Raw genomic sequence first — 22,891 nt, 5'->3', positions numbered from 1 at the left:
TACAGGGAAATTATTCAATTTGAATACTTTTCACACTTTTGATAAAGCATGTTTTGATAATTTGTATGTAAATGAAAGATTCTGAAAAAACTGCCCAGATTTTGTCCACCTGCCAATTTGGGCGCATAAACATCCAACCTGGCAACATGGCCACCTCGCTTTGGGTGACGTCACTGAGTGCTGTGTTTGACAGAAAAGACCGGAAGCCGAAGTGAAACAGAGAGCAGCCAGTCGGCCGCGTTTCAGCGCTGCGTTAATCTGGAGATTTAGTTCTGCTGATGGAGAAACCCAGGATTCCCAGTGAAGCTCCTGTGACTGTTGTTAATGACACCGCCGGGATTCAGCGCCGCGGTCTGCTGGAGGCGGCGGGTCCGCGCAGGTCCCCGTACAGCGGCTGTGTCTCCGAGCAGGTGAGCAGCGCTGCTGATAAACCTCGATTACTGGAGCCTGACTGTTCCCTACACCTGACCATTCACCTGCTCTCACTCTCACTGAGAATAGACCCGATACTCGCTTCTGATCACATCCGTTTAGTCCAGAGTTAGACCGCCGTCCTATTCCTCAACACTGTAAAACAGCATTTAAAATCCTGAATATCATATTAAAGAGAAATATAGAACATTAATACACTTATAGCTCCAGTACACCGTAGTCCAGACATAGGAGGTGTAGCTAGATTAAATAAAAACTAAACAAATAGAAAACACACAGGTAATTTACAGAGTACACACTACAACAAATACCCCCCTCTGAAAAAACAGCATAGGCTCTGTCAGTGCGGTCAGGTTGGTCAACTTGACCAGCATATGGTATGTTTTTGTTTGATGGTTTAACTAGATTACAAGCATGTTTACCCTGACCAAGATAGAAATCTGTATGACCCAGCATGAATAGGCCCATAACAATAACTATATTAAATAAACAATATTAATAGTCATTTTAATATAATATCAGACCACTGATATACAGCTCTGGAAAAAAGAGACCAACTAAAAATTAGGAGTTTCTTTGATTTTACCAAATTGAAAACCTCTGGAATATAATCAAGAGGAAGATGGATGATCATCTGCCATCAAACCAAGCTGAACTGCTTACATTTTTGCATCCGGAGTGGCATAAAATTATCCAAAAGCAGTGTGTAAGACTGGTGGAGGAGATCATGCCAAGATTGAACTGTGATTAGGGTTATTTCACCAAATATTGATTTCTGAATTCTTAAAACCTAATGAATATGTACTTGTTTTCTTTGCATTATTTGAGCTCTGAAAGCTCTGCATCTTTTTGTTGTTTCTGCCATTTCTCCTTTTCTGCAAGAAAATGCTCTAAATGACTATTTTTATTTGGAATTTGGGAGAAATTTTGTCTGTAGTTTATAGAATAAAACAACAATGTTCATTTTACTCAAACATATACCTATAAATAGTAAAATCAGAGAAACTGGTGAGAAATGGTCTCTTATTTTTTTCCAAAGCTGTATGTAATGATAATTAGGGCTGAAACTAATGATTATTTTGTTAGTCGAATGATCGTTATTGTTTTGATTTTTTGATTAGTCAATTTTTTTCATGCCCTCCATCTCTTTAAATAAAACAAACAGCTTAATGTTTTAAATGATTTAAATGTCCAAATTTAAATGTTACAAGTGAAAAGTACTGATATTTAGTGAGTTAATATGTAAACTGTTGTAAAAATTGGAATATACAAAATTACATTTAATTTTTTTAAATATTTTTCTTAAATTAAATAGATAAAATAACAATGCTGTTTAAATAAACAAAAACATGTATTGGGTAATGGACTCTCCTTAATACAATAGGCAATATCGATCACATCAAAAATGATTGAGGTTATGTCAATAGATTGAACCGTAAATCTATTATGTAATCATCATGACTGGCATAAGCATGACGACTTTAATAAGCATGTTTGACCACAAGCCAAGCTGGTTAACCAGCTTTACCAGCAATATCAAGAGCGGGTTAACCAGCTGGCTTTCCAGTATAGACTAGACCAAAGACCAGCTTAGACCATCTTAAACACCAACAAAAAATCTTAAGCCACCAACAAAAGCTAGTCTTTGAATAGATTTTTTAATTAGAGATGTTACAGGTGGTATAGTTGATATACACACACATGCATTGTCTCAACAGAAAATTGCATAGTGATTTCATAAATGTATTGTTTGTGAAATCTGTTGGAGTAACTCTAGTATTATTAGCACTAGTAACCAAAATAACAACATAGATACCATCGCCATTTTACTAAAAGCTCAGATCAAAATCAAGATCAAGATTTTAGTTATCTATGAGTGATTACAAAATCCACAACTGCAAAATGAATTCAGCATGTAGATTTATAGTAATGGCTTTTGGCTTAAAGAGGAATTATGTTGATAATTTGTAAACAGACATTCAATAAAAATTTTTGGCCTAAACCAATAATGAGCAGTTCTCCTGGTGGGTGTGATTCCTGACAAGTTTTTTGCTTTCTCTTCTCAAACACACTGGATTCTACCTACAGGTTCAGTTGGTCTGTTATGCTGCATTCCATTTAAACTCTGCTCTCTGTCCGTCTGTTTCAAATAGTACATTTTAATTACTTGAATTGCATTTCACCAAGATCAGTAGTTGTAAAAGCAGTTCTTTTACAGGTATTTAAGTCAGTTTTACACACACAACGGCTATCTGTGGCCATTGTGTTTTGGGCCATCTGTGGCATTGTGGTTTGATGTTCAAAATACTCCATAAAGCATTGTTATGATGAACTGGTATCACTAACCATGCTAACCTGGGACAGTGCTACAAATGACAATCAGGGACATAATGATAGACATTCTGTGCTTGGAATCACCATAAAAGTGGTGCAAACTGTTTACAAATTGTTTAGATAATACAGTTCTCTGGATGTTTCACTGGACCGCAGTAACTTGTAACTTGTAACTTAAATGCATAGCAATAATACAAGATATGCATTGCAATATTGTAAGCAAAACAATATGTTGTAATTGTTTAAATCAAATTTTACAAAAAAGTCAAAATATATAAAAAAAAAACTCTATCATATTAAAAAAAAGAAGAGTAAGACTGCCCTCTATTGGTCGGGGTTTCAACACAACACAACACTAAATGTGCCACTTTCTGACACCAATCTTTACATGTAAACTAATAATTAAAAATGTATAGTTTTTTTTTTCTTTACAGTATTTCAGAACAAAAAATATTGCAATATGATACAATAACAATATTTCCTTACATCCCTAGTATCTACAGTTATTTTACATTGTGTTATATTTTACAATGCCTTATACTTAGAGCGTTTACTTAAGATATTTTATTTCCTTCATCTTTTCATGTTCCTTGTTAAGGAATAGAATGCAGCACAATTACAAGCTCTGAAAGTTAAATTGAGAATTTAAACATCATAAGACTTATGACTTAAGAATTACCTACATGAACATACACAGTATATAAACATGCACGTCATGATAGCATATGTTAAATAGTAAAACAGTGATGAACTGAAAGCTGGCCTTACAAACAAGGTTCAAGTGGGTTTTATTAAAAATACATTTTTATTGTAATTAACCATTGACATTGCAGTGTAATCTAAAACCAGGCTTAATCCATATCTTAAAAACTGGCCAACATTGCCTTTCATCCTTACTCTGAGTTTGACCACTTCACATCCTCGTTTGAGGACGGCAAAGGACATTACAATGACCCACAACAACAGGCTTCAGGCATTTTACCGTCCATATAGGGGCATGCTGTTTATACTTGTTATATCATGCATATTGTATATTGTCAACATTATATGGGTTCCTGAATCCTAGTCATGAAAACTATTAAAAATAGATAGACACACCTGTTACATAGAAAGAAATCAGATTTAGTAATGCACATGCAAATACACATACTGCTGCTCTTCCAACATGTAAATCCTAGGCATTCTGTAAATTCCTAGAGATGATGTCATGCATCACAGACTTGGAGCTATGCAGTTTTTTATTCCATGAAAACTAAAATAAGAAAGCTGCCCCAGTTTTTCTGATAGTACAGCTACATATACATCTATACTTTTCACAAAGGCAGCCTAATCCCAGGCAATAAAGTCATAATATTTTGAGAATTAAATCATATTAGTTTACTACTAAGAACTAGATTAAATTTGTTTGTAATATTTTAAGAATAAAGCCCTAAAATTATGACATTGATTAAAGGAAAGTTGCTTTATCATGGTTAAACAGTTTGCAACAGGAACATAGCAAAATGAGAGATGTTGAGGGTTTGGTAGAAGTAGTTTGGTAGTAGTAGTCATCAGTTTTACCAATAAAGAAATACCCAATCTCCCGACATACTAGTGTAAATCACAGTGTGATTTGAAATGGACATACAGTCTTGATCATGGAGAGAGATGAAGTTTTTCTAATTTAAGGCACTTTATTAATGTTAATGAGAATTAAATTACATATCTCACATTTTTATGTTGTTTCAAACCACATCATAGACTGATGATAACTCTTATTTAATTCAAACAGCCTTGCAGAATGTCAAATATGCTTCAAGTAGGGTTTTAGGTAGGCTTTTTTAAAGTTATCCCTGTTAGGGTCTAAATTATATCTGAATAGCTATAAATATAACAATATTTATACAATATTTAAAGCAATATTCCTACGTATTGACAAAATCTGTGAATTAGTAATGTCTGAATCTTTTTTTTGAAAGTTTTTAAATATACATCTTGGGTTCAAAATAGTTCCCCCACTAAAAATCGACCCTAACATGACAAAGTTAATAATTAAAATCGAACTAGAAATCTAACTAAACATGTGCTTGAAGGTTTTTTGCGGCTCCAAAGTATACAGATCCTTGGTGAGTTGTTTTAAATGGCCCTAATACAGCTGACAGGGCTAACAAAGTAAAACCCTTGCCCTTGAAACAGAGTTACAATTGAAATCCTCCCCCCAAATACTAGGCACAATTCTTCAAGCACCTGACACAGATATAAATGCGAGCAGTGAAGCGCTAAAATTCACCAACCTAGCTGCTGGTGAACTAGTAAATTTTAGGGCATTGTGTGTCTTCAGAAAAGGGGCAGGTGCTGCAGCTATTCATTATTATTGTCCATTTCTTAATTCCTCTGTGATGGGGAGCTGAAATAAGCTTTTATTTTATTTCATGTTTCCGTTCCACCTTAAATTTTGCAGGCTCTGCCGTATGTTGCGCCATTTAGGGTGGAACTTGCTAACTAGGTAGCTACTGAGACAATGCATTTTTTTATGCTTTTTTGTCAAGAAAATGACCATAAAACATTGAATCTAGACACTAACTAGGGTAATCTAGTGGTTACCATAATATTTAAAGATTTTATTTTTGCTCGCTTGTGCCACCATCTTGCTAGTGATTGTCATAGCACTCTGTTATGCCTCATGTGGTCTGGACCAAAATAGCAGGTGAGAAAGTTTCCACAAACCACAGCCCAGACCAAAGGACCAAAATAGGCACAGTATGGTCGGGCTCTCTTCCCTTGTGAAAAGGAAATATACTTTTAAGAGCATTAAGTGCATTTTCAATTTAATATACTTTATGAAAATACATATTAAATACACTTTCTTTGTATTTCATAAAAATGAACTTTTAAGCAGTATTCTATAAATTATACGTTGTGTTAATGGAAAATATATGTAGGTGCATTAAATACTGCTTAAGTGCACTTTATTTATTTTTTTTCCCCAGTAGCATTAAGGTGTACACAATATGTAAGTAGTATATTTACAATATATTTCAAGTGTATTAAAAAAGGTGTTTAAAAAAGTTTGTAAAAGAAGTTGTGTTTGAATAATTACAATTGAAATATACTTAAGTTGACATAAGTTGTTCCAAAATAGTATATGTTTTTAATTTTAAAAAGTATGTACTTTTCCATGTTAAGTATAATTTTAAAAATATATACGTAAATACACTTTTCTTTACTAAGGCTTCCAGATCAATTCAACCATGGTCCCGTTTGTATGCAGGGTGAAAACATTTTTTTTAATTGTTCAAACTCTGTTAAACAGTGCAGGTGGAAGTAGGGTCAGCTGCTATTCAGAGCTGGACATGACGACATAGTGACTTTGAAAAAGGCTATCATCACCCAATAAACAATAGAAGAAGAAAAAGAACTGATGGTGTGCATCTCCCTGTACTTGACACTGATTTGTAGAATGTTGTCTGTTATGCGAGTTGCTTTTTTATGGTGGTGTGCTAAATTCTGCCTTTAAATTTTGACAGATTTATATATATGATTCCTGTATCTTCTTTAACTGTAGATTAACCCTTGTTTATAAACAGAAGAAAAAAAAGGAACCCAAGACTAATCTGCTATGCTTATTTTTCTACAGTATGTGCATGACTTCTGGTATCTAGAATGAAACATTTGTATCAAAAAGTTATCTTTGGCTCTGGTCTGTACTTTTAGAAGTGTAAATGCCCTAAATGTAAAATAAGCATACATTTGAAAATGCCATCTTGCCTAAACCCTGTTTTTCTTTCTCAGAATTACCTACGGGCTAGAGCGCGACCCCCAGGCCACTCCAACCGTGAACCGGAGCCTCAAGCTTCAGCAGCTCCTGCCCCAGATGCAGCGCAGGTGGACGACTGCGAGAGGCTGGGCACTCTCTTTGGAGAGCTGAATAAGTGTCTGCGAGGCATCGGCTTCACTCAGCTCTACTTTGGGGAGAAGATAGTAGAGCCTGTGGTGGTCCTGCTGTTTTGGGCTCTCCTCTGGTTCCTTGGCATCCAGGCCCTTGGCCTTGTGGGAACTCTGTGCATTGTCATCATCTACATTCAGAAGTAGAAGGCCTATGCGGGACAGGCATGATAAAGGACAGATGAACAAGTGCCAGCTTTGTGGCAAAGGAGAGAAATGGTAGCTCTCTGGCTCTGCCCTGACACAGATCAGCTTAATGAATGTCTGTAGAGAGAGCATTATCGTGAATGATGTTTTTGGGCATTTGCCCTTTGCCAGTCTCAAATGACTACATATCCATTAGGGATGCACTGATATCGGAATTGTGGGCCATAGCTGAAATGTGATAGCAATTAGTGCACGCAACTGTCAGTACAGATGATTTCATATTCACAGAATGTAGCAATTGGTACCAAATCATAATGGATATTTTAAACTACAGGCTTAGAAATGTGGGTGAATAAAATGCAGGTTTGCTGTTGAATAGAATGAATGTATTATTCAATATCCGTTGGAAATATAGACCAAATGTAGCTATGTAAATAACCATCTAGTTATACATTGATCAAGCCTAGTATTATTACCATATATTTGTTTCTACACCCATTATCCATTTTCAGCTCCACTGAGTAGCATATAGGAACCATTTGTAGTTCTTTAATTAAAGACTGTAGTCCAGTATCTCCTTACCTGCATACTTTATTATTATCCTCCTTTCATTCTGTTCTTCAATGGTCAGGACCTCACAGGAAAGACCACCACAGAGCGAGTGGATCAGACACAGCAGTGCTGCTGGAGTTTTTAAACACTATGTTCTCTCACTGTCCTCCATTCTATTAGACACTCCTACCTGCTGTAGCTGCTCCATCTTATAGGGAAATTAAAGTCAGAAACAGTAGCTCTGTGATTTGTTGCTGCACAGTTTGTGTTGCGTCATCCTCCAGTTCTTCATCAGTGGCCACATGACTACAGTCTTTAATCACAGAACTACAATGTACTACGACAAATGTGTAATGGGTATAGAAACATAAAGAAGGTGGCCGTAATATTATGCTTGATCAGTGTACTTGAAGAAATGATTTGCAGATTCCGATATGAGTGTGCATTCCTAGTAAACTTATACAGTGCCTTGCAAAAATCTATTTATAAGTCCTAATTTGCTGTATACATATTTTATCACTATGATATCAAAACCTTGTCTTTTTTAAAGTAATTTATCATTTAGAGAATCAGCTGGCCTTGTACTTTTCAAGACAACTTTAGTAGAACTGCACCAGTAAAAATGATCCAAAAATCGAATCAACCTTCATTCAATTAATTTAAGAGTTTTTTTTGTTTTTCTTTACTTTGTCTGAAAAGTTTCCATTTTGAAGGTACAAGGTTTTATTCCAGCAGCGATGAATTGTTGATTAAATAAAAGCTCATATATCATCTATAATGCAAGGGAATTATAAACAAGCACTCCCCATGCTTCTACAGAGCACTATAAAGCAAAGTTTTTTTTTCTAGTCAATGATGAATAACTTTGGGGATGGGATTGACAGCCTGTAATATAGTGAAGAAATCTTTACTGTTATGTATGCACTAAGTGAGGTGCTTTGCATATATGCATGCTTTTTCTGACTATCAGTTTTTATTGACTGTGAATGAATGCATTTTCCTGACTAGCATGGATGTTGAAGAACAGCACTTTAAACTATACAAAATAACACAAATTGTACCTTATTCAAACAAAATGGTACATATTAGTAATACTTTCTATATTGAAGGAGGAGAAATGCTGCATGGCTTTATGGATGTATTTTAAATTATTGTTTCTCAATCCTGGTCCTGGAGGCCTCTTGCTCTGCACATTTTAGTGTTTTCCCCAGCTTTCAACACACCTGATCCAAATTACAGGCTCATTAACAGGACCTGGGTTGAGAAACATTGTCCTGAACTTATTTGCCTTCTAGTCATTCCTGTGTAGTCTGTACAGGTGCACTAGATGGCAGGCTTCCCTTAGCCCCTTTATTATCTGAGAACCTGACCAGAAAAATGATTGGCTATATTTGTAAGGATGATAAATTGTCCATAATAGTCAACAATATTGTCATTTTTTAAGACATTTAAGAAAAGCATTATGGATAATATGAAGACCTACAGAAATGATGACATGTACGTATATTGAAAGATAAATTGATAATGTAATGTAATGTAATATAAGGTCTATTTAAACCCAACTTGTTAGTTAATCATTCCCTCTGTCTCAACAGTAAAGGCAATTTGCAATGTGAACATGCAACGCATTACCTCCATTAAGATTACAATCATCTACACCTGTTTACTGCAGAGAAACAGAGCTTATCCCCAAGAACAGACACTGACTGTATTTATTGTGTAATAAGAATATTATGCACTTAAATGCTTACGTTGCTGCCTAACATACATTGGAATCAAACCTAAGAGTCCTATTGTTATTGATTGTAAATGCATTACAAACAATATTATTTATAAAATGACCGTTTATAAAATATAAAAAAAAATGCATATAATGAAAAATTTAAAATTGCCAAGTGCTTCGCAAAGCTGAAAACTATAAAAGAGGCTATGTACATTAATGTGAGAGAATTTTGTTCTTTTAATGCTTTCGATTTTATTACACTCATGTTCTAGATGAAAGTTATGAAAATACTTGTTCAGTATTTGCATAATATTTATCTTCTAAAATGGGATGAAAACTATAACTCTTGGAAAGGAAATGGGTTAAGCTGCTCTTTAAGCTGCTCTTTATATGATTACGGGCATATGCTTCACTGCAGAAATGTCTTTTTCTGCCTCGCGGGTATGAATTATTTCTCTAAATAAGATTTTCTGTGAATCTGAGCTAAGAATGCAGGGCTGTAGCACAGGTGTACTGTTTCACTATCACTGTAATTCATCACAGTAATAGGTATATTTTTCCCTTCTTCTTTCTGTGTACAAACGCGCATCAGTGCAGTTTACGGTTTTACCCTCTTGCCTCATTGAATACGCGTTGTGCCATGAATTTGGATGATCATTTATGCCTCATGCTGTATTTTCTATCAGTCTTTTGGGAGAATTTATTTGAAATTAAACATTTTTTGAAAGGATTTTGCATCTGTAACTACAATATACTTGACTTGAATATTTGGGATTCTGAATAAAGTTTATTTAATGTTTTTAAAGAAATAAAAGTGTACTGTTTGATTAGTATTAGGATTTTGTTGCTAGTTAGTACTGATGCAATATATTATACATACGAAGGTCTATATATATATATCATCTGGTTCATTTAGTGCAGAGTTAGATTTGTCACAGTTACAGTTCCTAAACACAACTAATATTACTATTTAGTACAAAACCACATCACATTCCTGACATTTGAAAAGTGTATCCAGTCTCCTGATTGCTGCCCTTTAAAAAGCATTTGTATAAAGCATTTAGTCTATTCTAGATTATTCTATCTACATACAGTGAGGAAAATAATTATTTGAACGCCCTGAGACTTTGCAAGTTCTTCCACTTCTTCCACATGGAGGGGTCTGAAACATCTTAGGTGCATATCCACTGAGACATAATCTAAAAGAAATTCCGGAAATTCGAAATGTATGATTTTTTAATAATTTATTTGTGTGTCACTGCTGCAAAAAAGTATTTAAACACGTGAAACTCAATGTTAAAATTTTACAGTAGCCTTTGTTTGCCATTACAGAGGTCAAATGTTTCCTGTAGTTTTTACCAGGTTTTCACACACTGCAGCAGGGATTTTCGCCCATTCCTCCACACAAATCTTGGTGTCCATCAGAATAAATCATAAACTAGCCAATAAAACAGCATCTAAGCCCGACCGACTGCACTAGAAAAAAAAATCAGCAACTCAGACATTAGGGCAGGTCAGCACTACAGAACAAATAAGGCACAGCAATGCAAGCTCATTTGTACTAATTCTTTGCGGTTTAAAACACTTTTTATCATATTTAGGAATAAAAACTGTAGTTACTTGGAAAAAAACTGTAATGCAGGAACATTTATTCCTTAACCGAGATTAAAGAAAAGCCTTATAAGCCAACATGAACAAATAATGTCTTCTCAAGTTATCTTGTGTCTTTTATTTTTGAATGCAAATGTAAAATAGTATTAAAAGAAATACTGCACACTTTTCAGCTCTCCTGGTGTGTTGGAAAAGCTATAATTGTGTGAATGATACTGATTTGATTATAGATTTGACCTGCTTTCGTGTGTTTGAAGTTTATTGTGTTGCATACACAACATGAAGGTATATATAGACCAACTGTGGTGGCAAAGCAATGGGATTAAAAGAGACCTGTGAAAATCTGTGCACAGAATGTCTGCTGACTGTGGAAGCAGATTGCTGACACAAGAGTCTGCGGAGGCTGTCAGTTAAGGTTACTCAATACTAAGGACTTCTGGAACCAGTGTCGTGTCATGATGTCCGTAAAGAACTATAAACACAGTTTTATGGTTTCACAATGACTGTGCAGTCTGGGCTGCTGCTATGATGGCTTGATTGTGGGCGTGTACAGTCCGACCTATTTGAATGGAAGGGTTTGTGTGTGTTTGTGTGTGGGTGTGTGTGGTTGTGTGTACAACAACCAGAATTCCCATTTTTTTCTCTTCAAAACTCCAAACTACAGATAACTGTAGTTATCTTTTATCTTGTTCCAAACTACACTATACCACACTGAGTGGTATGCTTAAAAGTGCTAATGTTTATTTAATGGTTTCTTTCTTTTTATGATTTTATACATTATAAATTGAAACACCCCTGAAATGCCTCACATGTGCATATGTATATAAGTGTTGCCTTCTTCACCAAAAAAAAAAAAAGTCATATTTGAGAGACGACTCATAGCTTTATAAAGAAGAAATGGATGAGTTAGCAGCTCATATATGGAGCATCTTTTGCTCAAGTGCAGTGCAAACTGCTGGTCTGAAGTACATGCTCAGGTCAAGGAGTGAAAAAAGACCAGGTGGTTTGCTTTTGCTGTTTTTGCAGCTATAGCTGCACAGCTGCACTAAGAGATGTGTGGGTACGAGAGAGAAGCACATAGCGCACGCATAAAAGCAAAAGACACATGAATTTAGATTTGACCGATTTAGATTTGACCGCACACATTCGTGTTGTCCTTGGCTCAGATATGTTTCCAATTTAGGACCAATATAAATTCAATCTCCGACAGCAGACCTACAGTAGGTCTTTTTCTTTTTCTTTTTTTTTGGAAAAAAAGCCTTTATTTGAGAAATATTCACAGTTACAATATCACACACAAAAAGAGCATTTACAATTACAATAACTATTAATATTATTTTCTTAAAAATTACTTACCCAGAACAACACCAACATATACTGAAGAAAAAGACAAATAACATTAAAAGGGAGAAGGGAAAAGGAGTTATACCTTTTTTTTTTTTTTTTGAATGGGGAAGGGAGGGGGACAATAAGTCCGTGCATCAAAAGGGGTCCATGACAAAGAGGTATCCACAGATTAAAGAGTTAGAGTGTCCCACATCCGACTGTCCTTAAATAAAATGTTCACAGTTTTCAGTCTTTTTAATTCAGTTTTTATATTTTTGATCACCATGTTGCTAGTAACAAAAAACTGATTAATGGTCATCTTACATCTTGTCTTCCATAAGGAAGATTTTACTAAACATATGAGAAACCAAAAAAAGTCTTTTGACATATTTTCTTTAAATAATCCATAAAATACCGAAAACATATTAATTTCTATTTTAAGACCAATTTGTTTCATTTTTTGCCAAACTTCCTTGGATCTATAACAATGTAAAATAAAATTATTTAAATCTTCTTCTTCTTTACAGTTTGGCATTGGACATATGGTTGTTGTGTAGGTCTTTTTCGAGCTCCTTCCATTTCACAAATGGTAATGGTTTGACAAATTATAAGCAATAAGTAATGAAGGAATGCAACATGTCCCTAGTGAAATAAAGTAGATTAAAGTATACTAAGCATTATTATGCTATAGTGCACTAAAGTGTACTTGTAGCCACATTATTAATCAGTATATTTAAAGAGTGCTAAAATGGAACAACTTTTTTGTACTTATTATACTTTAGCTGTATAAAAAAAATACAAAAGTCTTACTTGAATTGTGCTTAAAGAACTTAACTTTTCTAAAATGGAACTGTTTTAAATATACTTAAGTGACATTTAAACATACTAAAATTATTTAAATTAATATAAATCTTAATAATATTTAATATAAATAGTAAAATATGCTTACAGTAAAATTCTAATAAATTTAATGTGTATTACAACTGTATCATTATTATACACTAGGTATATTAGGAATGTACTAAGAATTTATGTTATATATATTAATACAAATATGCTTCTTGTTCCTGTCTTTTGTAAGTAGTACACTTCTAGTATACTTTGTTGGGTATAATAATAGATTTTAATATACTGTACTACAATTTTTAGCGTTTTAAAAATTTACATTACCTATATTTTTTAAATACGTAGTAATAATTTACTGTCTAAAAAGTTGCATGATTGTACTTTAAGTGAACTACTGTAACTAGAGATGGGACCGATCCGATACAATATCGGTATCGGGGCCGATATTGACGTAATCCGACGAATCGGATATCGGGCGGGCGCTGCCGATCCACTTACCGATCCATATTCCAGTCCAAAGCTTGAGCTGAACAATAAATCCACCATAACGTTAACACAAAACGCATCCCTGATCAGGATTCCAGTTTAACAGTTTACCCTGAACCCCCAGCAGCTTCAGTCTGCGGCTGACTGAGTAACTTTAGCTGTTTATCTACAAAAAAAGTCCATTATCTGGAGAGTTTTCACTTTGGAAACGCTGTACAGCAGAACGGTACACGTAAAGTCAGCGTCTGAGAGGTAAACAGATTAACACCAGCAGTCTGTTAGCCTAGCTAGCACTGAACTGACAGCAGCTGCATTCCGGTGTTGTGAAGGTATGAACTACAGACTGGAGTAAACTATATTCATAATCCACATATCCTATAAAACCACAGCATCTACAAACACTAACCAGCACAAACACACCCATCTGTTATTAAAAAACAGTCATTAATTTAGTTCGGAAATACAGTTAGCATTGCCACTTAGCCGTTAGCCATCTCCATTAAGATCTGCAGTCTGTTAGCCTAGCTAGCAAAATCATTCCGGCATTGTGAATGTAATAAATAACTATCTTAAGTGAACTACAGCCATAATCCACATCTAATATCAAACCACAGATCCTACCAACCCTAACCAGCACTAGGAAATCAATCTGTTATTAAAAAACAGTGATTAATTTAGCTCGGAAATACAGTTAGCATCGCCAGTTAGCCGTTAGCTATTGCAGATAATCCTCTACGCTACCTGTCAAAATAAAAGTCTCCTGCACAACCGTTGCAAAAAATGCCCTGAATTTAATATTTAACGTATTTAATATTTTACTTTTTTTTATATTTAATAAAAATTCAAACATTTTATTTGAAAGGAAACTATTGTGTAATTGCATATGAAGTGTGTCAAATAAATGACTTTTGAATGCATTTACATTAAATGCACCTGTGGATACTCTTAAAAGGGCTGTGTGGTCTGTTTCAGCCTCATTATTTAACCTTAATCATAGTACTATTAATAAACTAAAAGTATCGGTATTTGTATCGGTATCGGCAATCTTATATCAGTTTTATATCGGTATCGGATCGGAGCTGAAAAAAGTGTATCGTCCCATCACTAACTGTAACAGTTGTTTTTAACACACTTTGCTAACAATGTACAAAAATATTTTTGGGAATAAGTATTTTAGAAGTAAATTGAATTGCATTAAACTTAACATGTACTTCATTGCAGTCTATTTTTTTAAATACACTATATTGTACTTTTTAAAAAGTATGATCAAAGTTTACTTTTAAACATTTGATGAACGCATAATATTAATGTTTTTTATATATTTTAAGTAAGTACATACATCTGTTAGTATATTTACAGCATACTTAGACCTTTTCAAAATATGTTTTAAGAACTATTAAGTATATATTTTTTTTCACCAGCGGTGTGTGATTTTGTTATAAAAAATAGTTACAATTAGTACAATCTTTTAAAGTGGGGCAATGTAGTCGTGTTTGACAACAAATACAGTTCTGAGATCAGAGATTAGACTTTAACTTAGAAATATTTAGGGACAAAAACGTTATGATCTTAGATCAGCTGCTTGCATTTCTTGGTTGTGTACCAAAACACAAAAAAAGATTTGAAATGTTTGACGTAACAACACCTATGGATTTTTTTTGTGAATGTTTTTCCTGGTGGCGAAGCCTGTCCTCAGTCCTTACACCCATCCAAACTTAAACCCCTTAGCAGAAGAAGAACATTCACAGCGAGAAATACACAAGGATAGAACATGTGCTTTGGTAAGCTCCGCGCTCATGCTTCTAGGCCCAGCCAGATTACTTGGAATAATGCAACCAGTCCCAAACTGGTACTAATGAGAACTTTATACACTTTATTGCTGCACAATCTGGTTTCAAACTGGGTGTGTCCAGAAATGTATAATACTGCTCCTGTCCTCCTCCTCCCTTCCTACTGCTCATTTTCCTGCTCTGGAGGAAAGTGGAGAGAAGGGCAGGGGCAGGAAAATGAATTAAATGAACAATAATTGGGAAAATGGAACATCTGATATGCTTCAGAGTAATCCGATTTGATGTAGATTAGTGAAGAAATGTGCCCTTTTGTCTACCGATAAGCACAGTTGCTGCAGACAACCAGTCTTATTACATTTCTATGGCGTTTCTGTATAATATTTTTCTTATTTGCATATTTTGATCCACTCATGCCAGCAAAACACTAATATAAAGTACAAACACTAACAAAACATAAAATGAAAAGTAGAGCTGGGAGCATCAAAACAGTGATGTTACAGTGATAGACTTGCTGGGTAGTTTAAAAAAAATTAAACTTTTAAAAAAAGAGTCATTTTGGCAGGTGAGTTAACAGCTTTTCTTTCTGCTTCTCTCCAGTACTGGGACAGCTGGTGTGCTTTCATGAAGATGTGCTTCATGATAAGTGGTGCAGATAGCTGTTTACAAAGCCATGAGGGTTGATTTGTAAATGTTAAAAAAAGCCAACATAGCTTTATTGCCTCATGTAATATCTTCTCTTTTTTGCATGATAATTTAGCTTAATTTTTCGATCCTCAAGGTTAGTTTATACTTCTGTGTCAGGTCAACACAAAGGCCCTATGCTGCTGCCCACATTTATACTTCTGCAGCTGTGTGTCAATCTTTATTTTAAACTGCAAAGGCAGGTATGTGGGCAGCCTTGTTACGGTGTGGGTGGGATCACAAGTCTCAGCGGGCCAATCACAGCTGCTGCTGCCATGTTGCAGAGTGACATTTTTTGGGAGGTGCATGTGGGGATGCAGCACGTGGTTAAGTGCAGGGTACGCTTAGGTTTCCACGCAGAAATATTGGCCTTAATAGATTGTTATTAACATATCTCAATGCCAATTAGCAACCACTTAGCAATAACACAGCAAGTACTTGGCAACTAATTGGAAACACCTTCACAAAAGACAATAGTGCCCATTTATAGTACCAACACCAATACAAGCAAAGAAACCACCTAGTAACCACTTAGCAACCAACGAGTTGTCCCCCTGTCACAGGGGGACGTAGGGCCCTCGCACAACAGCGCAAATCGTACCGGGCCAAACCGAGAAACCGGTAAAAGTAATTTTGAGGTCTTATTGAGTGTGCCAATTTTCAAGAGTTTTCTATCCTGTTAAACATGTGAAATATCCATTTAAAATACAGGTGGCGCTATGGCGCTGTTAAAATACATGTATTTGAAATTCTAATTCTACATCAAAAAACAGCCTTAGATAAGCAGGCTGGTCAAATTTTGTGAGTTTTTCTCCGTTATAACCTCCTCAAAACACCTGGCATTACCTAGGTTTTCACCTCCTGTTTTGATGTGGGATCTCAAAAATTCAACCATCTGCCATTTCGTCCTCGTTTGAGATATCGACTATTCCTTCACAATTTATCATCAGATATGTTCAATGTTTATTTTTACCAAATACCAAGAGAGTTAATCAAATTTGCTAGGAGTAGTTTGACAATGTACACAAAAAATGTGTGTAAAATGCAGATATTTCAAAATGGCCGACTTCCTGTTGGGCGGAATCAGTCCTACCAATGCTGAAAATGTGTGTAATGATGTCTTTTGTGTTTTTGCTAAGTTTCATGAATTTTCAATAATCTGTTTTCTGACCATGTCATGGTTTCACTTTGGTTTAGTGTTGCGTCTCTAGTGACTCAATTGCTCGCCATTGGGTCACCGTTTTACCGATCAACTAATCCTTTGGCAATTATCATCAAATATGTCTGTTTTTCATTTACAGCGAAATAAGAGGTAATCTGACAAAGACTTTAGGAGCAGTTTAAATTAGTTTGTGAAAAATTTGTAAAAATATTACAAATTCCAATATGGCCGCCTTCCTGTTGGGCGGAGCTAATACAAGCCAATTGCAAATATGTGCAGGGTCATACTATCTACGATCCTACCAAAATTTGAGAAGATTAGACAAATTTTGACACATCCACAGCTAATTTATTAAACAAACGAATTAGGGGGCGCTGTAGAGTCTGCTAGCTATACATGAAAAAAATGTCAAAATATTTGTAAAGTGTTTTTAGGTCTTATGCAATCTGTCAATTTTCAAGAGGTTTTGAGCATTCCCGTAATGTCAAATATGCATTGAAACCTAGGTGGCGCTATAGAGCCAATGAAATACGTATACAAGAAATTTTAATTTCAGATGAAAGTACTGCTTAATTTAAGCAGGCCTGTCAATTTTCGAGAGTTTTCAACCTTTTTAACCTCCTCAAACACCTACTAACACCAGAATGTATTCACTTCCTGTTTTAATGGGGCATCTCAAGCAGTTCAACTGTCCGCCATTTCGTCCTTGTTTAAGATATCGACTATTCCTTCGCAATTTATCATCACGGATGGTAGTAGTTTTTTGCTGATAAATATCAAGAGTATTCAACAAATTCCCTAGGAGGAGTTCGACAAAGTATGCAAAAAATGTGTGTAAAATGCACATATTTCAAAATGGCCGACTTCCTGTTGGGCGGAGTCAATCATTCCAATACTAAAAACGTGTCTTATGATGTCTCTTGTGTTTTTACCAAGTTTCATGATTTTTCAATCATCTGTTTTATGACTGTGTCATGGTTTCACTTTGGTCTAGTGTTGCGTCTCCATTAAATTAATTGTCCGCCATTACGTCATCGTTTCAGCTATCGACTATTCCTTCGCAATTTATCACCATGTATGTCTGGAGCCTATCCACACCAAATTTAGAGGTAATATGACAAAGACTCTAGGAGGAGTTTGAATGAGTTCGTGAAAAATGTGTAAAAATTCCACAAATTTCAAAATGGCCGACTTCCTGTTGGGCAGAGCTAGTACAAGCCAATGGGTAATATGTGCGGGATGATAGTTTCTATGTTGTTGCCAAAAATCGAGAATATTGGAGAAATTTTGAGACAGCTACAGCTAATTTAATGGCCTAAACAAAATAGGGGGCGCTGTAGAGTCATCTAGCTACACATGAGAAAAACAACAAAATATTTCTAAATCATTTCAAAGACTTATTGAATCTGCCAATTATCAAGAGTCTGAGAGCTTTTTATAAATGTGATATAAAATAGGTGGCGCTAGAGAGCTGATGAAACACGAATTTACGAAATTCCAACTTAAGGTCAAAGTTTGGCCTAAGCCAAATAGCTCTGTAAAATTTTAGGAGATTTCAAACATCTTAACCCCTCCGAAACCCAGCGGGAAACTTTTTATTTCGCAACTTCCTGTCAAAATGGCCGACTTCCTGTTGGGCGGAGTCAAATAAAACCAAGTGATTCTTGTTGTTTATGAGGAGGTCAATGAGCGTACCAAAATTGGTGCACGTTGGACAAACTTCATCTCGGCCAATGCCGATGTTTGGTGGCGCTATAGAGCTCCTGAACCACGCCAAAGTCCAGCCTCTATGGAACTTTACAATTTTCGCCGAGTTTGAGGCCTGTGCCAAAATGCGTGAGTTTTCGAGTATCGGAAATGCCTCAAAAATGGACGCAAAGAGGCAGAATAATAATAATAATAATAACGAGTTGTCCCCCTGTCACAGGGGGACGTAGGGCCCTCGCACAACAGCGCAAATCGTACCGGGCCAAACCGAGAAACCGGTAAAAGTAATTTTGAGGTCTTATTGAGTGTGCCAATTTTCAAGAGTTTTCTATCCTGTTAAACACGTGAAATATCCATTTAAAATACAGGTGGCGCTATGGCGCTGTTAAAAAACATGTATTTGAAATTTTAATTCTACATCAAACAACAGCCTTAGATAAGCAGGCCGGTCAAATTTTGTGAGTTTTTCTCCGTTATAACCTCCTCAAAACACCTGGCATTACCTAGGTTTTCACCTCCTGTTTTGATGTGGGATCTCAAAAATTCAACCATCTGCCATTTCGTCCTCGTTTGAGATATCGACTATTCCTTCACAATTTATCATCAGATATGTTCAATGTTTATTTTTACCAAATACCAAGAGAATTCATCAAATTTGCTAGGAGTAGTTTGACAATGTACACAAAAAATGTGTGTAAAATGCAGATATTTCAAAATGGCCGACTTCCTGTTGGGCGGAGTCAGTCCTACCAATGCTGAAAATGTGTGTAATGATGTCTTTTGTGTTTTTGCCAAGTTTCATGAATTTTCAAAAATCTATTTTCTGACCGTGTCATGGTTTCACTTTGGTTTAGTGTTGCGTCTCTAGTGAATCAATTGCTCGCCATTGGGTCACCGTTTTACCGATCAACTAATCCTTTGGCAGTTATCATCAAATATGTCTGTTGTTCATTTACAGCGAAATAAGAGGTAATCTGACAAAGACTTTAGGAGCAGTTTAAATGAGTTTGTGAAAAATGTGTAAAAATATTACAAATTCCAATATGGCCGACTTCCTGTTGGGCGGAGCTAATACAAGCCAATTGCAAATATGTGCAGGGTCATACTATCTACACTCCTACCAAAATTTGAGAAGATTAGACAAATTTTGACACATCCACAGCTAATTTATTAAATGAACAAATTAGGGGGCGCTGTAGAGTCCGCTAGCTATACATGAAAAAAATGACAAAATATTTGTAAAGTGTTTTTAGGTCTTATGCAATCTGTCAATTTTCAAGAGGTTTTGAGCATTCCCGTAATGTCAAATATGCATTGAAACCTAGGTGGCGCTATAGAGCCAATGAAATACGTATATATGAAATTTTAATTTCAGATCAAACTACTGCTTAAATCAAGCAGGCCTGTAAATTTTCGAGAGTTTTCAACCTTTTTAACCTCCTCAAACACCTACTAACACCAGAATGTATTTACTTCCTGTTTTAACGGGGTATCTCAAGCAATTCAACTGTCCGCCATTTCGTCCTCGTTTAAGATATCGACTATTCATTCGCAATTTATCATCAGGTGTGTTAGTAGTTTATTACTGACAAATATCAAGAGTATTCAACAAATTCCCTAGGAGGAGTTCGACAAAGTATGCAAAAAATGTGTGTAAAACACACTTTTTTCAAAATGGCCGACTTCCTGTTGGGCGGAGTCAGTCTTACCAATACTAAAAATGTGTCTTATGATGTCTCTTGTGTTTTTGCCAAGTTTCATGAATTTTCAATCATCTGTGTTATGACCGTGTCATGGTTTCACTTTTGTTTAGTGTTGCTTCTCCATTAAATTAATTGCCTGCCATTACGTCATCGTTTCAGCTATCGACTATTCCTTCGCAATTTATCACCACGTATGTCTGGAGCCTACCCACGCCCAATTTAGAGATAATCTGACAAAGACTCTAGGAGGAGTTTGAATGAGTTCGTGAAAAATGTGTAAAAATTCCACAAATTTCAAAATGGCCGACTTACTGTTGGGCGGAGCTAATACCAGCCAATGGGTAATATGTGCGGGATGATACTCTCTATGTTGTTGCCAAAAATCGAGAATATTGGAGAAATTTTGAGACAGCTACAGCTAATTTAATGGCCTAAATAAAATAGGGGGCGCTGTAGAGTCATCTAGCTACACATGAGAAAAACGACAAAATATTTCTAAATCATTTCAAAGACTTATTGAATCTGCCAATTATCAAGAGGCTGAGAGCTTTTTATAAATGTGATATAAAATAGGTGGCGCTAGAGAGCTGATGAAACACGAATTTACGAAATTCCAACTGAAGGTCAAAGTTTGGCCTAAGCTAAATAGCTCTGTAAAATTTTAGGAGTTTTCAAGCATCTTAACCCCTCCGAAACTTAGCGGGAAACTTTTTATTTTGCAACTTCCTGTCAAAATGGCCGACTTCCTGCTGGGCGGAGTCAAATAAAACCTAGTGATTCTTGTTGTTTATGAGGAGGTCAATGAGCGTACCAAAGTTGGTGCACGTTGGACAAACTTCATCCCGGCCACTGCCGACGTTTGGGGGCGCTATAGAGCTCCTGAACAACGCCAAAGTCCAGCCTCTATGGAACTTTAAAATTTTCGCCGAGCTTGAGGTCTGTGCCAAAATGCGTGAGTTTTCGAGTATCAGAAATGCCTCAAAAATGGACGCAAAGAGGCAGAATAATAATAATAATAATAATAAACGGACCAAAAACAATAGGGCTTTGCACCTCCGGTGCAGGCTTCGCCTGCGCCTTCGGTGCTCGGGCCCTAATAACGAGTTGTCCCCCTGTCACAGGGGGACGTAGGGCCCTCGCACAACAGCGCAAATCGTACCGGGCCAAACCGAGAAACCGGTGAAAGTAATTTTGAGGTCTTATTAAGTGTGGTAATTTTCAAGAGTTTTCTATCCTGCCAAAAATGTGAAATACCCATTTAAAATACAGGTGGCGCTATAGAGCTGTTAAAACACATATATTTGAAATTCTAATTCTAGATCAAACAACAGCCTCAGATAAATACCCATTTAAAATACAGGTGGCGCTATAGAGCTGTTAAAACATATATTTGAAATTCTAATTCTAGATCAAACAACAGCCTCAGATAAGCAGGCCAGTCAAAGTTTGTGAGCTTTTCTCTCTTATAACGTCCTCAAAACTCCTAGCATTACGTATGTGTCAACCTCCAGTTTTGATGTGGCATCTCAAACATTCAACCGTCCGCCATTCCCTCCTCGTTTAAGATATCGACTATTTCTTCACAATTTATCATCAGATATGTTCAATGTTTATATTTACCAAATACCAAGAGAATTCAACAAAATTTCTAGGAGTAGTTTGACAACATACGCAAAAAATGTATGCAAAATTCAGATATTTCAAAATGGCCGACTTCCTGTTGGGCGGAGTCAGTCCTACCAATACTGAAAACGTGTCTAATGATGTCTCTTGTGTTTTTGCCAAGTTTCATGAATTTTTAATCATCTGTGTTCTGACTGTGTCACGGTTTCACTTTGGTTTAGTGTTGCGTCTCTATTCAATCAATTGCTCGCCATTACGTCACCGTTTTAGCGATCAACTATTCCTTTGGCAATTTTCATCAACTGTGTCTGATGTTCATTCTCAGCTAATTTAGAGATAATCTGACAAAGACTTTAGGAGCAGTTTAAATGAGTTTGTGAAAAAAAGTGTAAAAAAATTACAAAATCCAATATGGCCGACTTCCTGTTGGGCGGAGCTAATACAAACTAACTGCAAATATGTGCAGAGTCATAGTATCTACGCTCCTACCAAAATTTGAGAAGATTAGACAAATTGTGACACATCCACAGCTAATTTATTAAACGAATGAATTAGGGGGCGCTATAGAGTCCGCTAGCTACACATGAAAAAATTATCACAATATTTGTAAAGTGTTTTTAGATCTTATGGAATCTGACAATTTTCAAGAGTTTTTGAGCATTCCCGTAATGTCAAATATGCATTGAAACCTAGGTGGCGCTATAGAGCCAATGAAATATGTATCTATGAAATTTCAATTTTTAATCAAAGGACCGCTTAAATCAAGCAGGCCTGTAAAGTTTCGAGAGTTTTCAACCTGTCTAACCTCCTCAAACACCTACCAACACCAGAATGTATTTACTTC

The 22,891-nt window shown here is 35.8% G+C and overlaps 1 protein-coding gene across 1 annotated transcript; it reads left to right on the top strand.

Moving 5' to 3' along the window:
• Window positions 1–166: 166 nt before the first annotated feature.
• Window positions 167–9,926, top strand: fam241a (family with sequence similarity 241 member A). Its single transcript, XM_007237992.4, has 2 exons — window positions 167–410; window positions 6,538–9,926. Exons 1-2 carry the CDS (start codon window positions 279–281, stop codon window positions 6,835–6,837), a joined length of 432 nt encoding a protein of 143 aa, XP_007238054.3. The 5' UTR covers window positions 167–278; the 3' UTR covers window positions 6,838–9,926.
• Window positions 9,927–22,891: the final 12,965 nt, after the last annotated feature.

This window comes from Astyanax mexicanus, chromosome 7 (genome assembly GCF_023375975.1).
Source record: "Astyanax mexicanus isolate ESR-SI-001 chromosome 7, AstMex3_surface, whole genome shotgun sequence".
In the NCBI taxonomy this organism is placed as follows: domain Eukaryota; kingdom Metazoa; phylum Chordata; class Actinopteri; order Characiformes; family Acestrorhamphidae; genus Astyanax; species Astyanax mexicanus.
Note: the sequence above shows the minus strand (reverse complement) of the source record. Positions and strands in the feature narration are given on the sequence as shown.